Raw genomic sequence first — 27,122 nt, 5'->3', positions numbered from 1 at the left:
CTTTACGTTTCTGTTTTTTTTTTTTTTTTTTTTTTTTTTGGAGCGGCGCGACGCAAGCTGGGCTTTCATCTTGTCAGCTTTGAGGAGGAGGCGACGAGGGACCAGGGCTGTCCCCTTCACCACACACACACACGGCTGTATGTGTGTGTCTCCGTGTGTTGAGACCGGGAGAGAGAGAGCGAGAGAGAGAGAGAGAGAGAGAGAGAGAGAGAGAGAGAGAGAGAGAGAGAGAGAGAGAGAGAGCGGCGGAGATAAACCACGGTAAAAACAGATCGGCGCGCGGCGTTTGGAGTCTGCTGCTTTTGGACGCACGAGCTGCTTCAGCTGCACGTGAACAAATCATCTGAAACCAACTCACAGCGCGCGCGCCTCCTCTCCCGGCCGCTCCTCTCGGCTCAGCTCCGTGTCAAACATCTTTTCGGGGGAGTTTCCGGCGTCTCCCACTCTACCGGAGAAGTTTAGCGGCTGCAGGACGCACCTCGGGACTTCTCCCAGACTCCCCTCTGCAGGACATGGGTGCATCTGACGCCAAAGTGTGGTAGACGGAGCTGCTGTCCTCCCCCTCCTCACCCTCCTCACCCCTATCTACTGCAGACTGGACTCACTTTTGAATGAGTTTTTTCCTCCTTTCTGGGCCTTAGGCCGACCTGCTTAGAGGTCCTTTTTTCTGCTTCCGGCAACAGCGAAGAGACGAAGTCTCTCTCTCTCTCTCTCTCTCTCTCTCTCTCTCTCTCTCTCTCTCTCTCTCTCTCTCTCTCTCTCTCTCTCTCTCTCTCTCTCTCCCTCTCTCTCCCTCACTTACTTTTTTGGAGCTGAACTTTTAAAGGAAAATGGGGCATTGAGAGTGTTGGCAGATCTCCCCACGCTATAATGGTACGTGCCGTGTAACTCAATTCTGTTGGCTCTATAGGATGAAGTGTGTGTGTGTGTGTGTGTGTGTGTGTGTGTGTGTGTGTGTGTGTGTGTGTGTGTGTGTGTGTGTGTGTGTGTGTGTGTGTGTGTGTGTGTGTGTGTGTGTGTGTGTGTGTGTGAGAGAGAGAGAGAGAGAGAGAGAGGGAGTAAAAAAAACTGTGATTTGCTTTTGAGAGATCAGAACTTTCTCAGAGTGTGAGGCAACAGATGACAGCACACCTGTGTGTGTGTGTGTGTGTGTGTGTGTGTGTGTCCAAAGCGCCTTCACACCCTAATATCATTTTCATATTTAGTCTGAATGCATATATTTTTGTGAGAAATCTCTAAAAAATTAGATCTTTTGATGTTTTAATTTCATTTATCTTTTTTATTCTAAGCAGCGATATCTGCGCCTCTAAATGTTCCAAAATACTTTATTTGAAAGCACGATAAAATCGCACTAATCTGCTGCGCATTTCAGAGCTGCTGGTTTGTTGTGCTGGCTCCTGCAGCAGCTCCCCTCCGATCAAACGGAATAAAACAGACCAGATTATTAATAATGTGATTATTTCTGCACGACTGTCATCTCCACGCTTTCTGACAGGGTTTAACTCAGTTGTTTTCTCCTGATGGCTACACTTTATCGACTCTAAGTAGCGGTCTGCAGCTGAGGTGTTGCACAGATGGTCTTCGTGCCACCAAGAAGCAGCGCGAGGACTGATCTGGAGCACTTCCATGCTCTAAAATGATCTGAAAATCGGATGAAAAAATACAGCGAATTATCTCTTTAAATCCCGCTTTTTTAAAATGCATAAACATCTCCGTAAAGCTGCAGCATTATTATATAGCTGGCTGCTCTGCGATCGTGCAGCTGGTGGTTGTGGGAGAGGATTCTGCAGCTTTTTCATGGTCTAGGTCAAAGCTTCTGGATTAAAACCCAACAGCCAAAAGACCCATTTTTAACGTTTTATCTTTGAAACTCTTTTTAAAAGTTAAATATTTTAGAATCTGCCATTTTTTTTTTTCAAGCATTAAACTTAAAAAGTATTTTGTCATCTGCAGAATCTGGCTGAGCAAAGCAGCAGCAGATTTTTATTCCAGAAAGTTGGAGCTCCAGAATTTAGACAATTTGGCTTCTAGAGTTTTAAACAAATAATTTGCATGTGCACATTTTGCATGATTTTATTGTGCTTTTTTCTGCGTTTAAATTCTGCACCCTAGCAAAAAATCTACTGTCAAAATATTTGTTTCAAAAGCAGTAATTTTTTTTTATTTTGCCTTTTTTAAAACACGAAATTACAAATGACAGGTTTATTTCTGATAATAGCATCTGATTGTTCATTTTATTGCGATATTTTATGCAAACGTAACTAATTGCTGATTAATTGGTGCTGTACTGTTCTTATAATAACAAACATCTGCCTATAATTAGTAAAATGAGGTTTTTATGTCATAAAAATGTTATAAAAGTGAAGAATAAAAACCATTTAATACAAATACGAGTTATTTCAGATACTTTTGCTGTTATTAGTCCAGATGAGTCGTGCTCGTGAAGAGCTCATCATCTGCACACCTTTCACGTTTTAAACATTATAGTTACACATCTATTATGGGGGTCGCTCGCGGTAACACAAAGCTGGCGCCAGTTGTTTTAAAACTCAGCCATGAACCTATACACAGCAACACAAACAAGGCCTCAAAATGTCAAATGGCACGTGTCTTCTGATGTCAGCTGTCCAGTGGCTGTCCTGACACTGGAGACTCGCTGGACAATAGTTCCACACCTGGCACTGATGTGGTGATCTTCCTTTCCTTTTGGTTGTGGGGTTAGGGCTTTTTATTTAACAGCTAGTCAAGCTGCGGTTGTTGCAGATAGAAGCTGCCAACCACTCTACCTGCCAGTCAGCGAGAAGCAAAAGGACTGAGCGGTGCCAAGAGAGGAGACGCGTGTGAGTCTACAAACATCTCCAGAGGATCATGTCAGAGTAGTTAGTGGGAGGTGAAACACCTGAAAAGGGCTCAGCAGGAAGTCTTTTATAGCTCTGTGTGTGTGTGTGTGTGTGTGTGTGTGTGTGTGTGTGTGTGTGTGTGTGTGTGTGTGTGTGTGTGTGTGTGTGTGTACATGCATGTGTGAGTGTATGTGTGCGTGCATTTGTGCATGCGTTTGTGTGTGTGTGTGTGTGTACATGCATGTGTGTGTGTATGTGTGCGTGCATGTGTGCATGCATTTGTGTGTGTGTGTGAGTGTGCGTGTGTGTGTGTGTGTGTGTGTGTGTGTATGTGCGTGTGCGTGCATGTGTGCATGTGTTTGTGTGTGTGTGTGTGTACATGCATGTGTGTGTATGTGTGCATGCATGTGTGCATGTGTTTGTGTGTGTGTGCGTGCGTGTGTGTGCGTGCGTGCGTTTGTGTGTGTGTGTGCTTGCGCGTGTGTGTGTGTGCGTGCGTGCGTGCGTGCATGTATGTGTGTGTGTGTGTGTGTGTGTGAGTGTGTGTGTGTGTGTGTGTGTGTGTGTGTGTGTGTGTGTGTGTGTGTGTGTGTGTGTGTGTGTGTGTGTGTGTAGACCTGTGGTTTGGTCGATAATTTAGAAGAAGAACCAGAACAAGGTTCCATAGAGGCGTCTGTGGCGTTGGCTTGGACGATGCTCGGGCGCTGAAACACTGATCAGACTCACAGTCGGTGGGATGTTTTACCGGCATGCAGGCCTCAGCTCTCAGCTGATCCTGCCTTACCAGACTGACGAGCAAGTGCCAGGACGATAAATATATTCAGGCGTGTCAGATGGTTCTTGTTCCTCTGCAGCATTTTTACTGAGAAGATTCACGCCACTGGGAAAGCTACTGTTAGAGGTTGTGGTTGAACTGGTTTCACCTCACAACTCATTTGATCGGAGCCAAATGCGCCTGCAGTTCGGGCCTCGCTGATCACCGTGTGCCTCGTGTGCAGTCCAGAGTCCTGCTGGTGTGTAAAACACGGCCGGACCAGACCGCCAAACCCCTCTGGTCCACCTCAACCTCCACCACTACCACCAGGTAGATGCTGAGCCGAGCCCCATAGCCTCCGTCTATGTGTGTATTTTTAAACCAGGCTCCTAGATTTCTTATTTTCTGTCTCCTAGTTGTTTTTATCACCCCCCAAGGGGATGGCTGTGTGAAAAAAAAACATAGTTTTCCAACATTTCTCCCCAAGGTAGCTTTGGCAAGTGCTCAGACGGCGGCCGTTTCTGCCTTTCATACACTCCTCAGACAGCGTGGAACAGATCGCCGGTGCGGCCGGGCGTCTTTGAAGTGTCTGCCATCTCATGCAGGTTGGCTGGACGGTCTCTCTCGCTCTTCCCTTCCCCCCATTCCCTCCCCTTTCTAATTTTCATCCTGCAAACTAGTTATTTTCAGCCACCGAACCCTGACTGTAAAATTTAGGGCAGAATCGGGGTGAAACCCTCTCTTGAAACAACAGGAGGAGTACCCTGGGGTGTGTGAGCGTGCGCTGAGTATGTGTGTGTGTGTGTGTGTGTGTGGACTCTGAGTTGGTGTGTGAAACAGCTAATGTGAGATGCGGAGACACGGGAAGACAGAGAGGCGGATCATTGATACGTTGCCACTCACGTGCTTTAAAACGAAGCCATCTGAGAACAAATTCCACCATCAGGCTCTTTCATACACAAAGCTCCGAGGAGGTGTGTGTGTGTGTGTGCGAGCAGGTTTCGGAGATCTCACCTCCAAAGAATTTGGCCATATGGTCGTCAACACCAAGAGAGAGAGAGACGGAGATGGATAGAGAGCGGGCCAAGAAGGACTTAGAGAGGCGGTATGGGGGAGAAAGTGAAAGAGAAGTGTCTTCTTTTGTCAGAGGAAGCTGCAGCTCTGCACACATCCCTACCTTAGATCAGATGGAGGAAAAAAGAAAAACCTCCACAGCATCCTCTATTCCGCATATTTGTGAAGCAGGAAAATCTGTCTCAATTAACACATTTGCATTGGGCGATGATGGACTCCAAATAGGTCACTGACTCAATCTCCCGCCTCCGAGTCTTCCCTCTAAAATGTTAATTAAGGAGGGCTTTGAGATTTTTTCGCTCTGGGCTGGCCATATGGGCCGGGCATATGCTCTATATATATAGTACAATCTAAAATTCATACACTGCTGCAGGAGAGAGTGTTTGGGGGCCTGGAGTTTTTTTGAGGGGGTTACAACAAAGGGAGTGGGTATGTTCTGGCCTCCCCAGTGGCAGGTACAGAGCTTAGTCTATTCATTAGCCTCGTGTTATTCACTGTTGCACAATGGGATTGAGGTTCATCAGCACCTGTTTCTTTGGCTGACGACATAAAGAGGCTTTTTCCATCCCTCTCTGTCAGTGAGTTAATATGAAATGAGAGCAAATCATCCATTGTTGGGAGTCGACCTGCTCCCACTATCTGCATCCGCTCAGGTGGAAGGGCGGCTGAAGCGGGGACTTTTTTTATCCGCAAGGTTTTCTCAGATTTTCATTAAGTTTCCTCACGCACTCGTCGTCGTCCCGCCGCCATCCACCCAGACGCCTGTTCAGCAGCCCCACCAGCCAATCAAAACAGCTCGCAGCTTTTTTTTTTTTTTTGGGCTGGGCCAAACCAATCAGGAAGGCCCCGCTCGTGCACCTGACCCTGTTTCTGGCCGGAGAGAGCCAATCGCGGCGGCTCCAGCGCACCTGATGCATTGTGGTCTGTCTGCTGGTTATCGGCGGCTCCAGTAAGGTCTGGACCCCCGTGCAGGTTCTGTAGATCAGGGCCCTTTTTCTGACCGCCAGCCAGTCAGATACAGTGTTTCATTAACACACACACGTGGCCCTGGCAGAGTTTGGCTACTTGCTTTTTTGTCTCGTACACACTCTCTGTTAGCAAGCATGCTGAAAAACTCCACCGCCCTGTTCCCATAATGCTTTGCTGTCTTATCAGCAGGACTCTCTCCCGCTGCTCCTGGCTTCATCGTCATCCCAAGACTCAACAATAGGCGCTGTGTTGCCCCTCTCGAGGAGCCTCTGCTGTAAAAGGAGGCTAAAAAATACAAGAGGAACACGTTTATGAACTAATAAAGATGATTAGAAATCGCACAATTGCAGAAAAATGGGAGGTTTGCGAGTGCAGATTTTCTGCAATAAAAAGAACGGGGGAGAGGAGGGGAGCGAGGGAGAGCGAGCTGTACAGACCTCTCATTGCGAAGGATATGAATAGCCTTTGTTTTCACCACAACTCAGGGCTGTGTGGTCTGCCAGCGTCTGGCTCTTATTATGGGGTTTGTGTCTGTGTGTCTGCATAAGTGGCATGCACGTGTGCGCCGGTGGGCGCTGGTGTGTGTTGCTGTGCATTTGCGTGGAAGTCAGGGAGCACACGATTGCACGGAGGGGAAAAAAATGTATATGCATGATTATATTTTCAAGATGGCGAGACTATATTTGAGTGCATCTCTGTACAACCCTGCAGACCAGCAGAATCCACTCTGCTGCTGCTCACTAAACCACCGTGGCATGGGGTCTTGAGCTGGCACAAACGCGTGTGCATGCTTTTTTATCCGTTAAAGTTGTGAAATGAAATAGGATTTCACAGAACGCCACAGCGGCTGTGGGATTTGGACTCCCTTTGGCTAAGTAGAGTGGGATAGGTTGATCCAATCAACAGCAGAACTGCAAGGAGAGCCTATTTCACAGCTCCAGACTCTGCCAGAACCCTGCCTGCCCGCCTGCCTGCTTGCTTCAGAATACAAACGAAGCTCCCTGAATGCACACCTACACACATACGCACCGGTGCTTGGATGAGGGACGGGCGTTGCTGTAGAGACAGAAAGCCGTTAACATCTGAAGATCAGCTGTTGATCGGAATCTGACAGAGTTCTGTCCGATCGGTTAAATCGGATGAGGTCTGGCCAGGCTACACCGCAGTTACCTAAACAAATGTAGTGTATAGCAGAAAAAACAGAATCATTCAGGTTAGCTGCTTGATTTATAATATTAAATAAAAAAATTGAACCATTTCCATCACCAAAGCTGTTTTTGCAGCTAAGATCCAAGTTTAAACGTCTAATTTAGCTCATTTTGCATTTTTTTAACCACTTATTGTGTTTTTTTTTTGTGTGTGTGTGCATCCATTCTGATCTGTGCACCAAAAAATCAGTCATTTGTTTGCATAAAGCCCTTAATTCTGCTCTGTGGCATCTAGAAGGTTCAGTCACAAATAAGAGCACAAAAAAGTTTGTAAAAATCCAAAGTCTATGAACGTTTTGATGAACTTCCTGTTTGCTCTTGCTCCTCAGGCTACTGACACTTACCTGGTGAACGACGATCCTACGAGAGGCCCCGGGATGCCTGAATGCTTCCTCGTGTCTGACACATACAGGGTACACACACACACACACACACACACACCCATAAACACACACACACATTTCAGCGTGTTTAAAAATATGAAGGATGCAGCAGAAGGATTACATTTTAAACTAATCATATTTAGTCTCACGTCTCTCTTCACTTCCTGTCAAATCTCCCACAATTAATCAAAAACGGTGCTCATGTGTAGCTCCTCCATCCTGTCTTCCATTTACCTCGCTACTTCGCGGTTCGTTTATCGCGGATTCACGACTTTGCGGATTTTTTCTTTGGAGCCTTATTCAAGGGAAATTCGCCGATTCGCGGTATTTTTCACCGATTTGCGGTATTTTTCACCGATTCGCGGTATTTTTCTATGCGAAATATCAAGAAATTTCTGTTTTTTTTCATCAATTTCATCATAAAATGCACTTTTTGTAATAAAACTATAAAAAAAAACAAGTAAAAATACAGTACTATGTAAAGGGAGGGTTTTAAAAGTCTGAATACTGAATGCGTACCTGTTAAATAAACACTGTAAATATGGTGTCCCTACTTCGCGGATTTTCACCTATCACGGCCAGGTCTGGAACGCATCTACCGCGATAAACGACGGCTCACTGTATTCAGATTTTGGTTCTGTGGGTTGTCTACTCCAAGGTCAAAATGGAAAGAAAGAAAAGTGTATTCTCTCCACGTCATTTGAGAAGAAGAAGAAAATAAATTGCTTCCCTTTCTCTCTCCTGACATGGAGGCCACCTGGAAAGCAGCTCCCTCGCCCCGTGTCCTTCCGTCTGACATGTGGCGTTCTCCGTTTAAATGAAGGCGTGATGACATCAGACTAGCAAAATAAATCTATAGGTTTTTCTCCCGTGCTGAATGCAAACACAGTAATCCAAACCAGGCTGAGCAGAACGCATGACCAGCTATTAAACTCGGTAAACACATAAAAAGGCAGCAGGCGTAGCACATCGCTCTGCACACACGCTCAGATTGAAAACAGACCCGTGGAGTCTCTGGGATCTGCTTGCAGGCCACGGCGGCCGGTTAGCTGCTCCTGCATGCATTTGACCGGCGTGGCTCCTTCCCAGAGCACATTTATAAACTGCTTACTCAAACAATATTTACTCTGCAGGGAGAAGTAAACGGCACATGGGTCTATACGCACGTTTTCCACTCACACATTTCATGCCTTTTGAAAGGCAACCTCAGCCACCTGTCTCACACATTTAGCATGCTAATGGCGGTATCAGTATGCCACATCACTTTCAATATTTAATGGCCTGGCCACGGGCAATAGTAAATAGCAAGTACGGGCAGTGCCGCATGTCAATGGGAGACCACAACATGCTAACTTTAGACACACCATATGGTTTTCTCATGTGCTCTGTAGAGGCCAACGCAGTCGCAGAAACCACACACACACACACACACACTCGAAGGCCTTTCTTAGGTGAGGTTCTGACAGGACGCGCTGTTTGATCAGAGAGAGAGAGTGTGTGTGTGTGTTGGGGGAGCATCGAGGGGTTTCCAACTCCTGCAATAGTTGGTTTGTCACAGCCAAAAGCGCCTGCGTGGAGTACCGAGACGCCGCAGCGAAGAGCCAGCTTTGCACCATAAAGGCAGCTAAAAGAGAGAGATTATAGAACAGAAACAGAGAAAAAACATCGGCGAAAGAAAAGGGGCAAAGGCGGCGGACAGAAAGAGAAGGAGGGAAAACGAGGGAGCACACAAAGGCTTTGGGGTTTGGGTTTGGGCCTGTGCCGCGGCTGGGTGTGGTTTGGAAAGAGGAGACTCTGGCAGGGGAACACTACACCTCAAAATGCTTCACTTTCTTTTCACTTTTATTTAGCAAATGAATTCCTCTTTTTTCCCCCAAGTCTCCTCCTTTCCTTGCTGCCAGTGCCAGCGCAGACCCGACCAGCAGATGCTCCAGTCAAGCATGTGTAGTGTACATCATGCGGTCCTGCGGCGTTCAGCATCACGCAGAGGCTGAGGTCCCAGAAAGCCGAACAGCATCGCAGTCCCTCTAAAAACTTGTTTTTAACTCGGCGTTGGAGCACCGAAGTGACTTCAACCCCCCCCCCCCCCAAACCTCACCCTTTACACAACTCTCACAGACGTATGCAGAAACGCATTCACACTTCTACTGCTCTCACACACACATGCTCTCACTTACACCCTCACACGCTCACACACACACATACATGCACGAGGCAGGGACTTATGTATAATTGCAGGCACCCGGCCTGCATATATGAGTTTGATTAGAGCGAGGAGCAGGGAGCGGGAGAGGATAAAGCCGAGCCTGATTAGAAACAGAACGCTCTGCTTCCATACGTTACGAGTCACAATGAGGCTGGTTTACTGGTCCGACTTCAGGTTGTCGCGCTTACATGCAACAGGAGAGGCAGAAGCTTCAACAGAGCTCGTTCTCCAGAAATCCAGAGAAAAGTCATCTTTGAACGATCTGGATTTGAAACTTTCAGGAAACATTTTTTTTGTATTAAAATAAAATAAAATAAAAATCTCCAGGGCATCTTCTTCAAAGACGGATTCACTTGTCACAACGCCTCGTAAAATTGTAGTAAATAACAAAAACACGTGCTGCAGATTTAGGAGGACGTCTTCCAGCAGCACCAAAGAGTCTGCTGCAAACGTTGGATTCACCCGAGTCATGCTCAGGAAAATAAAGCCTCCAAACCAGATCATGGGCCGACAGGAGACCACAGAATGTGAATTCAAAACATTTTTCGTGTCTATTTTGGTCACTTCTGGGTTTTCTTCTGCATTCTTCATAACAGCAGAGGATAAGAAAGCTGGGGAGAAAAACTGTGCTAAAGAAAACTGATGGGATTTGCTTTGTGTTTAAAGAGCAAGTCACCCCCAAATCAACTTTTTTTGCTGATAAACTATATAAATGTGTGTGTAATTGTGCTGCAGACACATGTAGTCAATAATTTGGTACTTCAGTGCATCTTAGATACAATTTAAATATTCTGCCTAACGGTCAGTGTTGCATCGTCGTCAGGTAAAAACTCTGCACTGCTTTTGAATTTAAATCTGCCAAAGCTATTGGCTAAGAGGAATGCTATGATGTAAACTGGTACGTTATGATGTCACAGCCTGTGCGTGTGTGTGTGTGTGTATTTGTTAGTGGCTCCGCCCTCTTGGTCTGCTAGGCAACAGCATTTGTTGCATTTTTCAAACATGAAGAGGGAGTGAAGTAAGTTTCTTTTAGGGGGTGACTTGCTCTTTAAGATTTTAAACAGAGGTCACCAAGAAAAGCTTTAAAAGGGTGCTGATGGCATACGTGCACACAAGCCAGCACACTGGACTCCACTGGCTGTAGTAACAATGGTAGAGTGCTCTCCAAAATAAACGACCTGCTAATGTTAAGCGTTCTGAATAATCAGCGTCTTACTTTGTGTAGAGCCTTCTAGGGTTCATAACCCCCCCAAGGCGCTTCACAACACAATCAGTCATTCATCCATTCACACACACACACGTTCATTCAGTAGTCCAACTTTAATGGACAGTAAATAAACTAATTTTAAAATAAAACACGTGGTAACATTTTGTGGTACCAAATTATTTATATGTTCACTTTTTGTACTTTTTCACACTTTCTTCATTTTCACCACTGTAACCCATTAGAGCTAATGTTACAGTAATACAGGCAAGAAGACGTAATCCTGACCCAGATTTTGCCGGTGAAATTATCCATGATTAGATTATTCTGGTCAGCCCGTTTTCTGGTGGACTTTATTTTGGTCGAAATCCCTAAAAGCAATGAGTCAAACCGCTGGCTCGGCCCAAACGGACCCAAAGTAATCCCTCTGGGATGTTGAGATAGATAGATAGATAGATAGATAGATAGATAGATAGATAGATAGATAGATAGATAGATAGATAGATAGATAGATAGATAGATAGATAGATAGATAGATAGATAGATAGATAGATAGATAGATAGATAGATAGATAGATAGATAGATAGATGATAGATAGATAGATAGATAGATAGATAGATAGATAGATAGATAGATAGATAGATAGATAGATGATAGATAGATAGATAGATAGATAGATAGATGGGGCGACGGTGGCACAGGAGTTAAGTGCTCGCCCCGTAATCGGAAGGTTGCAGGTTCGAGCCCCGCTCAGTCTGTCGCTGTCGTTGTGTCCTTGGGCAAGACACTTAACCCACGTTGCCTGCTGGTGGTGGTCAGAGGGACCAGTGGCGCCAGTGCTCGGCAGCCTCGCCTCTGTCAGTGCGCCCCAGGGTAGCTGTGGCTACATTGTAGCTCATCCCCACCAGTGTGTGAATGTGTGTGTATGGGTGAATGACTGATTGTGTTGTAAAGCGCCTTGGGGGGTTCCAGGACTCTAGAAGGAACTATATCAAATACAGGCCATTTACCATTTACGATAGATAGATAGATAGATAGATAGATAGATAGATAGATAGATGGATAGATGGATAGATGGATAGATAGATAGATAGATAGATGGATAGATGGATAGATAGATAGATGTGTTTGTGTGGAGAAGCGGGATAGAGAGAGTTAGAGCGGAGCACGCAGGGAGGAGGGAGGAGAGGAGGAGGGAGCAGGGGAAAAAAACTTTCCTCTAAAGTTAGAGCGGAGCTTTCACTGTGAGCGAGGCGGGGTTACAGCCTGGACTGAGCCACAGCGGCTTTGCAATGCGGCACCGCAGCGAACCTCCATCCAACTGTGTGCTCCTCTTCTCCAGCTGCCTCCTCTAGACTCCACCATGTACTCCCCTTACTGCTTGACACAGGTACGGGTCCTCACCGGGAAAACACCGCCTAACGCCGCGGTCACGGGCTGTTTTCCGGTGTCGCTTGCGCGCCTCCAGTTTGTTTCTATGCGGTTACAGTGTGTGTGTGTGTGTGTTCGTCTGTGTGTGTGTGTGTGTGCGCGCGCCGCCTGTCATTCCTATTAAGAAGCTTTATTCCAGTCACTTATTTCTTTGTTTCCTTGATAATGTTTAACCTCTCTTCGCCCCCTCCCTCTTTTCTTTTTTATGGCACGCGTCCAACAACTTTTCTCGTGCGTCTCAGTGCGCATGGTTTGGAGAGAAAATGGCGCTTCTCCCAAATCTATTTGATATTAAACGGAGGTTGGAGACGGGGGCTTGGTGTTCGGAGCGCTGACGCACGAAGGGGACGTCTCCGCTGCTGTTAAACGTGCATCTAGAGCCTAATTCTCACGTTCGCTCTGACGGTCTGACTTTGGTTTTGTCGGGGAGGTCCTCGGCTGTGGTCGGAGGGGCCTTTTCGGGTCCCCCCCCCCCCCCCCCCATTTATGTATTATTGTAAAATTAAAAATGAAAGCTCTGACAAACCTAAAAGAAGATATGCTATGCACGTGTGTGTGTGTGTGTGTGTGTGTGTGTGTGTGTGTCGTCTCCGTGCGGCTTGATGGCAGTTTGATCAACAGTTATCGCTCCCAGAAGACACCTGATGTCACTCGCGCAGCTTTACTGGCGTTTTTCTTTAAAATAAAAGGTGTTGCACAGATTTGCGTGGTCGTGCTGTCTCGTGCGTGATTCCACGGAGCGGTGAATTAGTCAAAGAGATGATGGTTTCTGTTGTACTTTTCTATAATCTAGTAAATGTGTGGATTGCGCAAGAAGTGAAATATACTTGTTCACCTTTTAGCAGCAAAAATGAAGTATACAACTTTAAAAGTCTAATTTTTTTGCTCTTCTAAAACTAAATTTTTAAAAATCCTGTAATTTTTTATAAATTTACAGTAATTCAGTAAATTCATCAACACTGAACGTGACATTTTGCTCGTTTTATTTTGACCTAATTAATTAATTTAATTTTTTTCTCTCTCCCATTTTTGAATTATTTCTGTCCAACCAAATCCTAATTTGCCACCTCAAAGGTCAACTCGGAGGTGACCTTTTGCTCAGACTCTTTTCTTATTTAAATGTAAATCGTAAACAGGTGTTTCAGGTGAACTAGTCGTGTGTTTTAGTCACTGCGGAGTTAACAGGAGAGCTGAAGCCTCGGCCCGCGCGCGCGCCTCCGTTACCCTCCCAGCCGCTCAGCTCTTTGCTCTGTCCTGCTCAGCATCTCGGTGTCTCTTTACTTCACCGAATAACGTCTTTAAAAGCTGCTGCGTGATTTCTAGCAGCACAAATTATGTCTATTTTCATTATTTTGTTTAGTTTATTAGAACTCATTCAGGAGGAGGTGCTCCATTATTTATTTCTGTTTTTATGCCTTGATTTTGCATGTTTGAGTGAAATTGTCAGTGATTTTCATGTTTATGACGTTACGTTTTCTCTCTCCATGCTGCTAGTATTGATTTATTATTAAATGCATTGGGGATCGTATTGGAGCAGCACGCAGTTGTTCCTCTCCCCTTAAGCAGCACAGTCTGGTCTTCCCAGGGCCCAGATGCCAAGAAACACATTAAAATGACATCTTATGACTTTATTATCTTGGTGAAATCAGCCACAGAGGCGGGATCTTCATCATCACATATCACAAAATGAGAAAATGCGATTATTTGGCTTTATTTATCCCCGTGACCTCTGTGGCCTCTGCAGCGTTTTCTGATGCGCTCCGCAAAACAACTCCAAACAGTCCTGCTGCGCATTTATTAGCACGGATAATTTTCCAAGCCTTGGTGGTATGAGGCAGAGGTCCGCATCGAGTTTCCTCTTTCTTTCCATTAATTAAAATTAATTGGCAGCAGATCCTCTCGCGCGAGCGCCGCATGGCCGCGTGATGCCCATATGCGCGATACATATTGATCTGCCTCGGCTGCTGTTGTTGCTGTCTCCGGGTCTGTCTGCTGATGAATATCAGTTTGAGGAGCTCGTGTTTGTGTTTAGAGCACATTAAGATAACACCAGTCAGAAATCAAGGAGGCGCCCTGCCCGCCTCCACCAGTGATGATGGGTGCTGGATGCGCGGCGGCGCGCGTAACAAGTCAGACACACGCGCCTTCCAGCGGCTCCACGACAATCACAGTTGTGTAAATAATTCACAAATCAAAGAAAACATTCAAATCTGCTGCAAACAATCACCCATGTTTTATTAATGCTGATAAAAGCTTTGCTGGAACGGCCTGATGGGTGACGGACCCAAAAGCGCGCATGCCAAACATTACCAGGAGGGGTTTTTAATGGGCTGCGCGGCGTCTTTTCACTTCCCCGCAAACGGAAGCGCATTTGCATAAAGTTTTAATGCGCGTCGAAGGTCGAAGAGTTAATTAAAACTTTTATGCGCCGCGATTTGAAATCAATTATTTCAGACTCCAGTTAAATCCCGTTTATCCATCTGAGATGAGCTGTTAATGCAGACTGCGCCGTCACGCGCCAACTTAACTTGTAAAGTTTTTTTTGACGCAAACTAAACAATGTGCATGTATTATTGTTTTTTTGTTTGCTGATTTAAAAAAGGGAAATAAAAGAAAAGAAAGAAGCGTTTCATGTCTGATTACGTTCTCTTCTTAAGCGATTTAGATTTGGATATCAAACGAGCCACTGAAATTCACTCTGTGCATTTTGGCAGGGAACTTGAAAGAATGAGTGGAAATTCAACCAAATGCCACGTTGCCATAGCAACAGAAAACATATTTTGAAGTCTCTGGGAATAAAGATGAAAGGGTTTTAATCTAAAGCAAGTTGAACATGTAAATCTGTGCAGCACCACCGCGTCCGTGAAACTCCACTGAGTGTGTGAGCAGCAGAACTTTGTGAGGGTCACCGTACAGGAGCTGCTGTGTTTCCCAGACCCATCTGGGGTTAATGGTTCTCCTGTGTCAGCCTTCGGTTCTGGTTTCACTGGGATTGGACGGCCAAAGCCCCGGTGCTATTGTAAGCTGAGGTGGGCCTGCGTGATCTGGTAACATACCGGGCCTTATACCATGCGTCACTTTGCACCAGCACACACACACACACACACACACACACACACACACACACACACACACACACACACACACACACACACACTCACAAATGTCTAATCAAACAGTGGGCACGGCACAGGCAGAGGAGAAAAGCTTGTCCAGGGTGGACAGTGAGCGCGGTGAAGTTGGCCTGCTGTCTACGCGGCCGACGGCAAGCGGTGGGTTGCTCACAGAACCCAGGGGTACACTGTGTTCTTTTTACTTATTCATCCTTTCTGCTGGAGGAGGACCAGGGCCACCTTACACTGCCTGGCCAAGAGCTGGTAGGCAGAGACGGAGGGAAGAGTGCAGGGAAGTGGGAAGCGCACATGTCAATATTAGCTGTCTAAATAAATTCTGATTGCAAGGAGGGAGAAAATAAACTTGATTATTGACTCAAATGTCTTTTAGGAGCTCGTGTTAGTAGAAATCAGCATGTGCATGAAACTTGACATATTATTTCCGTTTGAAGCATTGAGTTGCCTGCAAGGGAAACTTTAAAGCAGGATGTGGGCAGCCGGAGTGTGTGAATCTGTCTGGTTGCTGGGTTGAATCCCACTCCGTGGTTCTGTTTATCCCTTATCTCCCCCTTAGTGCCCAGAGAAAATGGATTCACCGTGCTCAGCTGAGGCACACCGAGGGTAATAGGTGGCTGTGCGCTGGATGGACGGGTGTGTGTTTGTGCGGCCGATTTGGGTATTTTTGTGTGAATGTGTGTCGCCCCACCACCGGCACCACAAACACCACCATCCTTTGCCTTCTAGTGTGGATTAGGTTTAGGCTGATCTGTGGCCAGTGGATGCTGGCAGCCCCGCAACGGCCTCGTGGCACTCTGAGATACAGTCGGCCACACAGCCAGATAGACAGACAGATGCATGTAAATGCTGCAGAGCAAGTCACTACAACAAAGTCTTGTTGCTGAATCGGCACGAATGAATTCATCAGTGTTCTCTAAACTGTTTGATAATCAGACGAGACCATCTGACCGTAGAAATGTGAGGACCCAGTAAAGGGATGGGAAAATCCAAAGCTCCTAACAGCCCCCCCAACCCCCCCAATTAGCTTCCTTCAAAAGCAGACGCAACGATCGGTGGGAGATCCGTATTGTTTCAGGATGAGCTGCACTTGTTGTTGTTTGCCTCTCCCGTCTCCCCCCCCCCCCCCCCCCCCTCTCTCTTTGACTCATTGGTGTGTTTTTGATTTTCTCAGAGGCTCCCCTCTTCTCATTTTGGGGTGGGGGCAACCCCTCTGAATAGGACAATGCAACCTAGCGTGAAATTAAAGCTCTTAGTTAGTTTGCGGTCATTCAAAAGAGGATTTTACACATGCATGCATTCATCACCCTCCCATACACTATAGATATAGCTAATTAGAGGAAGTACACCCTATGTCGAGCTACAAGAGTCCTAATTAAAAGAGTGAGGTAACCTCGGTGTGTGAAATCTAGGCCATATTTGCTTATTGATGGCACTTCTGTTGCCCTTGAACGTGCATAGGTGGAAAAAAATGATACCAGGAAGGGTTTTCAAAAGTCTTGTCTGATTCTAAAACATCCAATCGGTGTCAGGTTCCCAGTCGATCTGGTTCTACCAGGTTCTTCCCTCTGGAACCAGTCTAAACTAAAACACGTGTCATGCACACATCGCTGGTCCAGAGGGCCCCTATAGAGTTAAGTGTGATTGTTTTGTGTTTCGTCTTTGCTCTCAGAAAACATAATTGCTAAATAAGTTTGTTATGTGAGTGTTATTGTGCTGGCACCAAGGCACGAAGGCTAGACCCAACAAGTAGAAACTGGTTTTCTGAGTCAAACCACACTGCAAGTTCTGCTCATTCGACGTCGCGTATGCTCGAGTTCAAGTTTAAGTCCTGCTCCACTTTATACGCAGCATCAAACAGGAGTGAGTTCCTTCCAAAAGAAACTATTTACCAGTGTTGGAACTTGATATAGTCAATAGCACAACCCACAGATGAATGTTATTTTCATACGTAATGGAGACGATCTCCTAAAAACCACATTATTCATGATGCCAAACCTCCAGATCTCAGCTAACCTCGGTGTTGTTACTTTGAAAGCAGTTCAACAGCGGATGCTATGTGACATTGTGTCTTTATTTAGATGCCTTTAATGATCACAAACAAGGATTTCCATCTGTGCTCATCCACCCTATCATACAATACGACTATTACTTCTCCCATGAATGAACCTGCAACCTTTTCTTAGAGGTGTTGAAGTTGGACTGGTCGCCATGGGAACCCAATAATCAGGGGAGAAGCATGTTGCTTTCTGTCGGTTAGACTTATTAAATATTGCTCGATGTATTGTTCGTAGGTGGCACGTCTGTAGTCCTATTAGGCTCATCGATATGTTTTTCTGCAAAAATACCATTTTTTTTGTTTGTATTTTTTGTCTAATTTAAATAAAATAATAGAGTTATGAGATGTTAAGATGAAACTAAATAAATAGAGTTAGTATAAAACAAGTCAAGCTCTGTAAAACAGAGTTGTAGCAAGTCTTGCTAACTGTTTTTGTCAAATTCAAAATGTCTGGCATAGCAAGTATTCATCCAGTCTAAAACTTGGTCTGTGAACGCATCAATCCTAGGCAGCAAGAAAAAAATACAACAATTTTCCTGTTCCATGAACACACCGTTGCTAAGCACTCATTCATAAAGTAAATAATAATAAGATCCAAGCTGAAAACCCACATCTAATGATGGTGGTGTTGTGTGCGCAACCTTTTTCTAAAGGTTTTCACCTTGTTTCGTCAAGTCTAATGAAATGAGACAAATTTTCTTTATTCTAAATGTTGTAATAATTCCCCTCCCTTTGATTTGCAGTTAAAAGAACTTTGTGGTCCTTTTGAAGGAAACACTTTACATTTGCATTTCCTTTGATGTGGTTTCACGACTTGTATTTGACATTTAGTTCAGAGACATTATACCTTCTACCAGCTGTAGGGGCCGAGAGTCAGAACAGACTCTCCATTAAGTTGTATAAATGTGAGGAGCTGTTGATATTGACTGATTGGTCCATTTGGCGTACCTTGGTGTGTCTGCAAAACACACAGACAAAAAAAAACATTTTAAAAGGGCTAAAGTATATTTAGTTTCCTTCAAAGCTAATGTTTGAAAACAAGTGTTGTGCTCATAGATTGCCCAAGTTATGGGCTCGACACACGGGAGGCGACTTCGCCTCTCCTCCATTCATTTTCAATGAGACATTCGCGACAAAGCGATAATCGTGGGTCTCCCTCCTACTAAGCGAAACGCGAAAAACGTGCGTGTGAAATTTTGCGCTCGTGCACGTGTCGTGCACAGGCGACCCAGCGACACGTTCCCAGAAAGTTGAAACATTTTCAACTTTTCATCGCTGTCGCTCGGACGAGGACCAATCAACGGAGGTTTCATTCACTAACCAATGAGCGGACAGGATGCTCCGTACATCTCCGAGCAAACATGGAGGAGAAGTTGATTATTGTTATGTTTTTATAGTAAAATCAGAAGTAAGATTTCACATAACTCTGGCAGCACCTTGTGAAACATCATATCTACCGCTTTATTAACTCTGAACCGCTTAAATAACCTTAATTCCCTCCAACCTGACACAGGCAAACAAAACAACGGAAGTTTCGATTTCGCCATGGAACAGAACACGTAGACGGCTTTGCAGCTGTCCGCTGCCGCGGATCGCCTCCCATGTGTCAGGTAATAGAAGCGACGGCGACAAATTTCGCTGATTGCGGTCGTTTGTCGCCTCCCGTGTGTCGAGCCCATTAGATTTAAAGAGATCATATCATAGAACACCTACTTTTTGGACCTTTTTAACTTGTGATGTTACACAAGAGAGTGGGTGTTAGTGTTTACAGTCCAGCGGAGGGGGGATTAATATTTGAGGCTACACAGGAAGGAGCGGGCCGTTGTGATGCAGCAACAGTCCCATCCAGCCATCTGCATTAGCTTAGCATTGTTTACCAGAGCTGAAGGGAAGAAGCAGGTGCACAGAAAAATGCATGCATGAAGCCAAAAGCCACTCTGGAATTCATGAGGAAATAACAATAAAACATGGTGAAAAGCTCCAAAAAAAGTGGATTTATTATGATATGGGACCTTTAGGAAGGCAGCAATCTACTTGTTCTTGGCACAACTTGGGCTAGCTGCTAGCTCAACCAACGCTGTGGCTGTTTGAGGGCCAAACAAAACAACGGAAGTTTCGATTTCGCCATGGAACAGAACACGTAGACGGCTTTGCAGCTGGCCGCTGCCGCGGATCGCCTCCCATGTGTCAGGTAATAGAAGCGACGGCGACAAATTTCGCTGATTGCGGTCGTTTGTCGCCTCCCGTGTGTCGAGCCCATTAGATTTAAAGAGGCCATATCATAGAACATCTACTTTTTGGACCTTTTTAACTTGTGATGTTGTTAATTCCTTGTGAAAAATAACCCCAAACCTGTTTTTTGCTGCATTCGTGCATTTTCCTGTCTCAGCTGCCCTTTTGAGTTTTATTTTGAAAACCCTGCAAAAGCCTTGATGGAAGCTAAATGCGTCATCAGGCCTTTCTCCTCCCCCTGAAGTAGGGCGGGGCAATAAATGAAAAATGTATTGTTATCAAAAATTCTGACTCTTATGGAGATGATTTTTCCCATGTCAATAAATTTGATAGTTAAAAAAATGGAAAGGTGTGTAGGTTGGCACGTTCATGTCCCTTTAAGAAGCTGTACCACCTTGAGTCACGTAAAAATGTGACTCAATGTAATACATGTGACAGCCCCATCTAGTGGACAACTTTTTTTCCCGCGCATACCTGTAGTTATCGTCCGTTTATTGTTATCGAGGTGAAATCCTCAATATATCGTGATATTGATTTTTAATATTGTGATATTGATTAAAATATGAGGACTAATCAGTCTTTTTTACTTTCTCTGTTCGTTTAGCCAATGTGAGTCCATGTGAGGTGAGCAGAGTTAATCAACTAAAATGCTGCCAGGAAATGACAAGATTCAAAGATCTTTAGAGACACAAAAGTTTTAATAAATAAAATTAATCAATTAATTAATCAATAAACTAAAATATAAAAACATGAAATCTGCTTCAGCTGTTCATCTTTCTTGCATTTGTTCTGTGTAATCCTTCCATTGTTTAAATTAATTTTTAAACACAGCGTAGTAGAAGATTTGTTTTAACCTTTACTTTGCTGACAAGTTTTGGCTAACGCTGTAGCCTTCCTCAGAGCACTGCCGATGTTGGTGGCTTACGTCCTTCTCTGTTTATCTGCGGTGCTTTGAGCTGGCTAAATAAATTACTGCCGACACCACCGGGAGTCGAACCGGTGTCAGGACATGGCAAAACAACATGAAGGTCAGGTGCTTTAACTGATGGACTTCCAAGGCAACAGCAGCCTTCTTAATAGTTATAGGTGGGTTTGTCAGAGCGAGCGCGGGCGGAGCTACACTGAAATGAACCGTTTCATTTCCGGGTATAAACTTGGGCTCACAAAATTGACTCATATTAAAGATACATGACATGTCACTAGTGCCATTGGTAATATTTTATCATATAATGTGCCTACCTTTGCTCTCAAAGGTTTACATTAGAACATGGAACCTTTTAGTCAGTTATTGAAAATAAATTTTCACTTGAAAATTTTTTCCACTTTTATCATGTTGAGTTCCAACAATTTTCACTTGTCTAAACATGCAGAACAAAAGCTCATAACTAAAAAAAGAAAACATTAACGGGTCTACTAGAACAAAACAGGCCAAGCAGCATCTAGCTATAATGGTATGTGTCCCAGGGGCATTGCTGCATGTGTTGGGTTGCAAGCTTTTTAAAATTTAATCCCATGTGAGTGTATTCAGCGGGCCATGTCACAACAGGTGATGTACCGAGGCTTTTATTCCTAGAAAAAGGAAAACAACACAACCAAAGTCTCAAATTGGAATTGGGGGAAAAAAACAACAGAATTTATCTAAACTTTTTTAGTTTGAGAGATTAGCTTAGCAGTTCAATTTTAGTTAGAAACTATTGTCTTTTGAAGTAGGCTAGTGTAGAATCAGAGGTAATAAACTACCGTAGTTTGTGGAGGTTGCCTTTACGTGGCCCCACTAACCCTAACCCCCAATGGCCCCACTATCCCCACAAGAAGTGTTACAGGCAACATCAGAAGCGCTACAGCTCTCTGCCGCTACTGCCATTTGCTCTTGTTAGAGACCAAACAATTAGTTTTATTTGCCAGTTAAGGCGTCGTTTACAGGCAGAGAAACTTGCTATGAGATGTTTGAGATTGGAGTTGTTTTAAAGGGCCTTCATCATGCTACTTTACACCTTAGAGGGCTACAACAGGCAAAATACATGATAAAAAATTCCTGTTGGCACTTTTGAGATGTAATTTTTAATGAAATCTAAATTATTTTCATTGGCCAACCAATTACTTCGACCTGGAGATAAGAAACCTGATTCAGTCAAACACCGTCATGCCGACATGTCCCGCTCACAAGCCCCCGGGACAATTTGAGGGTCGAGCCACTAACACATACAATAAGAGAAAAGGCAACTGAGATGGTTGCAGATTCCCAGACCTAATTATTGTCCCAGTCCGTCCCTGCTGCTCACCCACTAAACTTTATAACCATTCAACTAGGGGACAGCAGTTTGATTGTACTCACAGCTCCGGCCTTTCCATCAGACGATTTTAACATCAGAATAACGCTAGTTTCAAGAGGTAATCTGTCTGAAACCCCACACCTGTACCAGAGAACAAAGAAATAATTTCTTCAACTGTGGAGATTAAATTCCCCTCTAACTATACGAGAGAGTGGGTGTTAGTGTTTACAGTCCAGCGGAGGGGGGATTAATATTTGAGGCTACACAGGAAGGAGCGGGCCGTTGTGATGCAGCAACAGCCCCATCCAGCCATCTGCATTAGCTTAGCATTGTTTACCAGAGCTGAAGGGAAGAAGCAGGTGCACAGAAAAATGCATGCATGAAGCCAAAAGCCACTCTGGAATTCATGAGGAAATAACAATAAAACATGGTGAAAAGCTCCAAAAAAAAGTGGATTTATTATGATATGGGACCTTTAGGAAGGCAGCTATCTACTTGTTCTTGGCACAACTTGGGCTAGCTGCTAGCTCAACCAACGCTGTGGCCGTTTGAGGGCTATTTTTAATACTTCCACTTACACCAGACTTCACATATTTGTATTTTAAGTGTAAATGTAAAAAATCCTTTGTTGAATAATTCTCAAAATACTTACGTGTACTCTGCATCTTTAAATTAGAATGGATGGAGGAAACTATGGATGACACCCTTTGTGTGTGTGTGTGTGTGTGTGTGTGTGTGTGTGTGTGTGTGTGTGTGTGTGTGTGTGTGTGTGTGTTATGTTGAAGTTGTGGCAAACAAGTGTCTAACCCCCCACCATAATTGACAGCTGAGGACTCTACCAGAATTATTCCAAAGTTGGAAACAAACACATTCCCAACAATCCTTCAAGGTGTTTTATTTCCACTGTTAGTAAGTTTCTCGGGAGCTCCGCTACCGACCAGCCAGTGGATCCAGTTAGTGAGCCAGACTTAGTGGAACAAAGTGTGCTTCTCTGTGACACCCCCCCCCCCCCCCCCCGCCATTGCTGAGGGCGCTGGCTGCTTGCCAGGGGTGGAAAAATCTATAAGCCATTGCGTAATATACCATATCTTTACCTTGTCTGAACCCTGTGCAAGAACCACAGCTGTGTGAGCACACAAACAGAGAAATGTGTGTGTGTGTGTGTGTGTGTGTGTGTGTGTGTGTGTGTGTGTGTGTGTGTGTGTGTGTGTGTGTGTGTGTGTGTGACTGGGAGACAGAGACACAGAGGACACACACACACACGGATTCTTTGTGGCTGGTTTTCAGCGCGTACCCTCATATAAACATTATCACACCAGTTTGATTGAATGCTGCTGACTAAATATTTTTCCAAGCCGCCCCAGCTCGGCGTTCTGGTCACTTTCTGGGTGAAAAAGCAAAATGAGGCCACACGTGTTTTTGAGGTGGGTGATCGTTAAGCCCTGTGCAGAGCTTCAGCTGGGAAATTAGACTTTAGAATAAATTAAAGTTTGGCTCTTTAATCTCAGATTTCTATCTGGCGTGTTTGGTGTCGTGTTTGTGCAGGCCTCGCTCCCGGAGCTGATCAGCACCTGAAGCTTCCTCGTGAGCTCCCGGGTGTTTAAAAACTCCTGGGGGAGGGAGAGAAATGTTTTTATTGGATGCCTTTGAACGAGGTCATAGCTGCTCACTTTCACTCTTTCCTGCCGAGTGTGTAGCCTCCTCTGTGTCGTCTCTGTTGTCTCACACTGAGACAATAATAATAATGATGATGATGATGATGATGATGATGAAAGGTTAGGGACATCATTCTGTAGGTTTGTGATGCAGCCGCCTGAACATCACACGCTAAGACTGATTCCTCTTTAATGGTGGTTATTTCTGATAAATGGCCTCTAATGACTTTTGATAATCACCATGTGCAGCGAAGCACCCTGGGATCGCCGGGAGGCTGTTGTTTGTTAATGCACCACTAAAAACCAGAACACATGCAGATGTGTGTGGGTCCAAACCACAAACCCGCCCGAGATCCCTGCTCCTTCATGCTTCATTTTTACTGGCGTGCCTGTGGAAAACTTTCGACTAAAGTGCAAATTTTCAGCCCCTTCATGTTAGAATTATTTTCTTTTCTCTCCCAGAGCAAAAGGTCGCGCGGCGTTGGTGCCGTGACGGTGGATTGGGCCGCGGGGTGGACAGCTGCATAGGGGACGAGGCGGGCTCTCTGCGTCGTTTCTCACCTCGTGTGCTGCATATGTATTTGTGTAAACATTAGCGAGGCTGACTGCTGATATGTTTGTGTTTATTGACTCAAAGAGACGGGCCATGGCTGCGCACACAGCGGTGTACAGGGTGGCAGGGGCCCAGGCTTGGGGGGGGGGGGGGTGGGGGGGGGACGTGTGTGTTTAAAGTACACACAGGCCTAATTATGCTGATTTAAGCATTCTTGCGGTCCTCCCTCTGGCTTGTGGTGTGTTAACTGCCACAGTGGCATCCAGCCGAGAAGTGAGACGAGGGAGAAAAGGCAGGGGGGGGGGGGGGGGGTGTAGAATGAAAAGACAGAGAGAGGAGGTTTAATTTTGAAAAATACAGTCAGAGGAACTGTTGGAAAAAATAAAAAGGTGCCCCAGATGCTGATGAAACAGAGGAAAATCTTACGCCACCTTCTAACTTCCTGGCAGGTTTTTTCCTTCCTCTCTTCGGGGTGAAGCGAGCGGCGGTTCTTCATATTTATTTTTATATTCAGATGTTATGGATTGCTCCGGGAAAAGGCCGTCCCTTTTCCCAGCACAGGAATTCATGGGCGTTAAAGTGCTCTGTGAAGTCTAACAAAAAATAAAAGTTTATAAACTTTTTTACAAGTCAGATCCCGACCGCTACATTAAATATAGAAACTAGCACGTTGTTTGTTACGTCTCTAGTGTGTTTGCACACCTGCGTCCTGTCCTCGTCGCTGACGAAACACACAAAACTGTCTGTCCGTTTCTCCTCTGACTTCTTTAAAATGTGTGTTTTTGAGACACGGACCTTGCTTTCTGCATCGCGGTCGTGCAGCGCCTCGATAAACTCAAACCCTATAACTCAGCCGGGCCAAGATTGATGAGGTTGGCTGGTGTGCGTTCACGCCGCCTTTCATGCAGGTGGTAAAATCCTGCTGGAGAAGCGGGCCGAGCCGCTCCGTGTCTTTGGGTCCGTTCCGCGTGAGACACCATCTACCAACGTAAAAAAAATCCACACATGTTTTGAAAGTACCTTTGATTCACTTCATTTCTTCCTTTCTTCTCGCTCTTTGTCTTTTTTTATTCGCTTATCTGCGGCGGTTTCCTCCCCCAACTTTCAGGCTCTTCATACATCTGCTACCTCCGCCGGCGTTCTCTGGGTTTTACTTCATTTTTCTCCAACTCTCAGCTCCTCTCCCTCGCTCCCTCAGGACCAGCCTCCGTCTTATCTGGGATATGTTGGATTTGGTGAGCTTAAAAGCCACTTTCCAAACTCCTCGCCCGTTCCTCCTGAGAGCGGCACAGACGATCTGAAACAGTCTCACCGCTCGCGAGGCATCTACTCTTCATTTGGCAACTTACTGCTAATCCTTTACCTGGCTCTCCATCTTCTGGACCCCCCGTTTCCCTCGCTCTGCTTCTTTTCCGTTGCATTACTCGACTCAGGCACTTTAAATCGGATTCTTTTGGCAATGTTGGGAACGCTAATGTATCATAATCAGGTTACAGTACTAAAAGTAGGAAAGTGATGCCAGGAGTTATCTGGAGAATCAGATCTCTGCGTTGCTTCAGACTGAAACGCTGAAATCCACAATAAACAGTCTGAATTTAGCAGAAACAATAGCATCCTTGTGTTCAATAATGCAATTTCTCCAGGAAGAGGAAAGCTAGCCTAAATTAAAAAGGAGGCCAAATCCTATTTTGCGTTTGATCCGGAGCATTCTGTGCTCTCTTGTACAGTGTGCTGCTTCTACTTTAGCAGTTCTGTCTCGACTTGAGGGAGTGTCCAAGCACGCCCAGATGTCAGAATGATGTTTGGAAAACAAAATATTGATTTAAATGTTTGAAGATTGTAACCAACTGAGGAGCGTAAACCCAGAAACAGAGCAAACAGACCCCCGGCAGGCGCTGTGGGACGTGTGGCAGCCAACTGGAGCGAGGGATTCGCTGGTTTCATTCTTAGGGCGTGTGTGTGTGTTTCTTGTTGCGTGCGTGTCTTTCAGTCCTGACAGCCAAGAAGCCTCAGCAGCGTCTGACGTGGCAGCTCTAGCTGCTCTCTCCTGCTGGCTTGCTGCTCTGTGATACTATCTTTTCATACGATCACGTGTTTAGAAAAGAAGAAGAAGAAAAAAGGAGACTGAGTTTGAGGGGGTTTGCCGACCTCGGGCCAACTGTAGTCTCTGCTTAGAGGATAACGTAACATTTATTGTGATTAGGAGGATTTTTTTTTAACTAGAAAATGAATTTAGTCTTGAACATGATTAGTGTCCAACTGCTGTCCCAAACCCCACGAGTAAGCACTTCTCCTATGAGAGCGGTCCGCTGCTTTTCATATATTTTTAATATCTGCCGAAATCAAACACACGTGTGCAGCTGGAAGAGGAAAACGCTGATCTACTGCTGAGATAAATGTCCCGTCCTGTTTAACCCCCACTTGCTGCTCTTATCCACATATACTTTTTGAGGTGCATTTTTACTGAGGAGGGTTTCCCCCCACCCTCGGAGGAGATGCACTCATGGCCGTCTGCCTGTGGTGCTGTGGTGCTCCTGAGGTCTGAGCGAGGTGCTAGTTTAGGCCGAGGCAGCGTGGTCGTAGGGGAGGTAACTGCAGTGAGGCTCAGCTGGAGGCGCCTGTCTGCTGCGTGCTTCTGTCCGTCCCGGCCCTGCCTTCGGTGACAGACTGAGCTTTATAAAAAGAAAACCAGCGGTTTTAGGAGATAAAACTTTCAAAATGATTTACGTGTTGTTTGTGTGCACACACACTCGTGGCTTTGAGGGCTCTTTGTTTTCTCGCCTTGCCTGTGTCTGAGTGCGCCGTTCCCCTCCTGCGGCCTGGCACGCTGATTCCTCCACCGGGGAGTGCCACTCAACACGGGCAGCGTGACCTTTAACCCTCACACGGCCTTCTCCGCACCAAAAGGGCTCCTTTATCTTCAGCCTGAACTCTGTCAAGCGAAGCAAAGTTTAGGACCCAGGTCCTAGAGGATACCTTTTACCCACTTGGCGTGGATCTGACTCACCAGCACCAGCAGCAGACAAGGTAGAGTGCAAAGGCAGAGGACCAGCTCATATCATGCCACAGGGAGCAGGCACAGTTTAACCCTCGGCGTGCCAAACTGGAGCAGAAAACACTCCAGCTCCCACGATAAGCAGATTTAAATCTGC

The 27,122-nt window shown here is 45.4% G+C and overlaps 1 protein-coding gene across 13 annotated transcripts in view; it reads left to right on the top strand.

Annotated features, from left to right (window-relative positions):
* The first annotated feature begins 686 nt into the window (after window positions 1-686).
* LOC107382228 (nuclear factor 1 X-type) overlaps window positions 687-27,122 on the top strand; it is a 121,979-nt gene continuing 95,543 nt past the window's right edge. For 12 of the 13 annotated variants that reach the window (XM_054751661.2, XM_054751663.2, XM_054751658.2 and 9 more), the window contains exons 1-2: window positions 687-873; window positions 7,175-7,258. In XM_054751661.2, the coding sequence (XP_054607636.1) occupies window positions 871-873; window positions 7,175-7,258 (87 nt within the window). In that variant the 5' untranslated portion in view covers window positions 687-870. Of the gene's footprint in view, window positions 874-7,174; window positions 7,259-11,803; window positions 12,030-27,122 lie in introns of those variants that run through there. The other variant, XM_054751669.2, reaches the window with a different exon arrangement.

The sequence above is a fragment of the Nothobranchius furzeri genome, chromosome 7 (assembly GCF_043380555.1).
Source record: "Nothobranchius furzeri strain GRZ-AD chromosome 7, NfurGRZ-RIMD1, whole genome shotgun sequence".
In the NCBI taxonomy this organism is placed as follows: domain Eukaryota; kingdom Metazoa; phylum Chordata; class Actinopteri; order Cyprinodontiformes; family Nothobranchiidae; genus Nothobranchius; species Nothobranchius furzeri.
The sequence above is the reverse complement of the archived record's forward strand: the minus strand, read 5'-3'. Positions and strand labels throughout refer to the sequence as shown.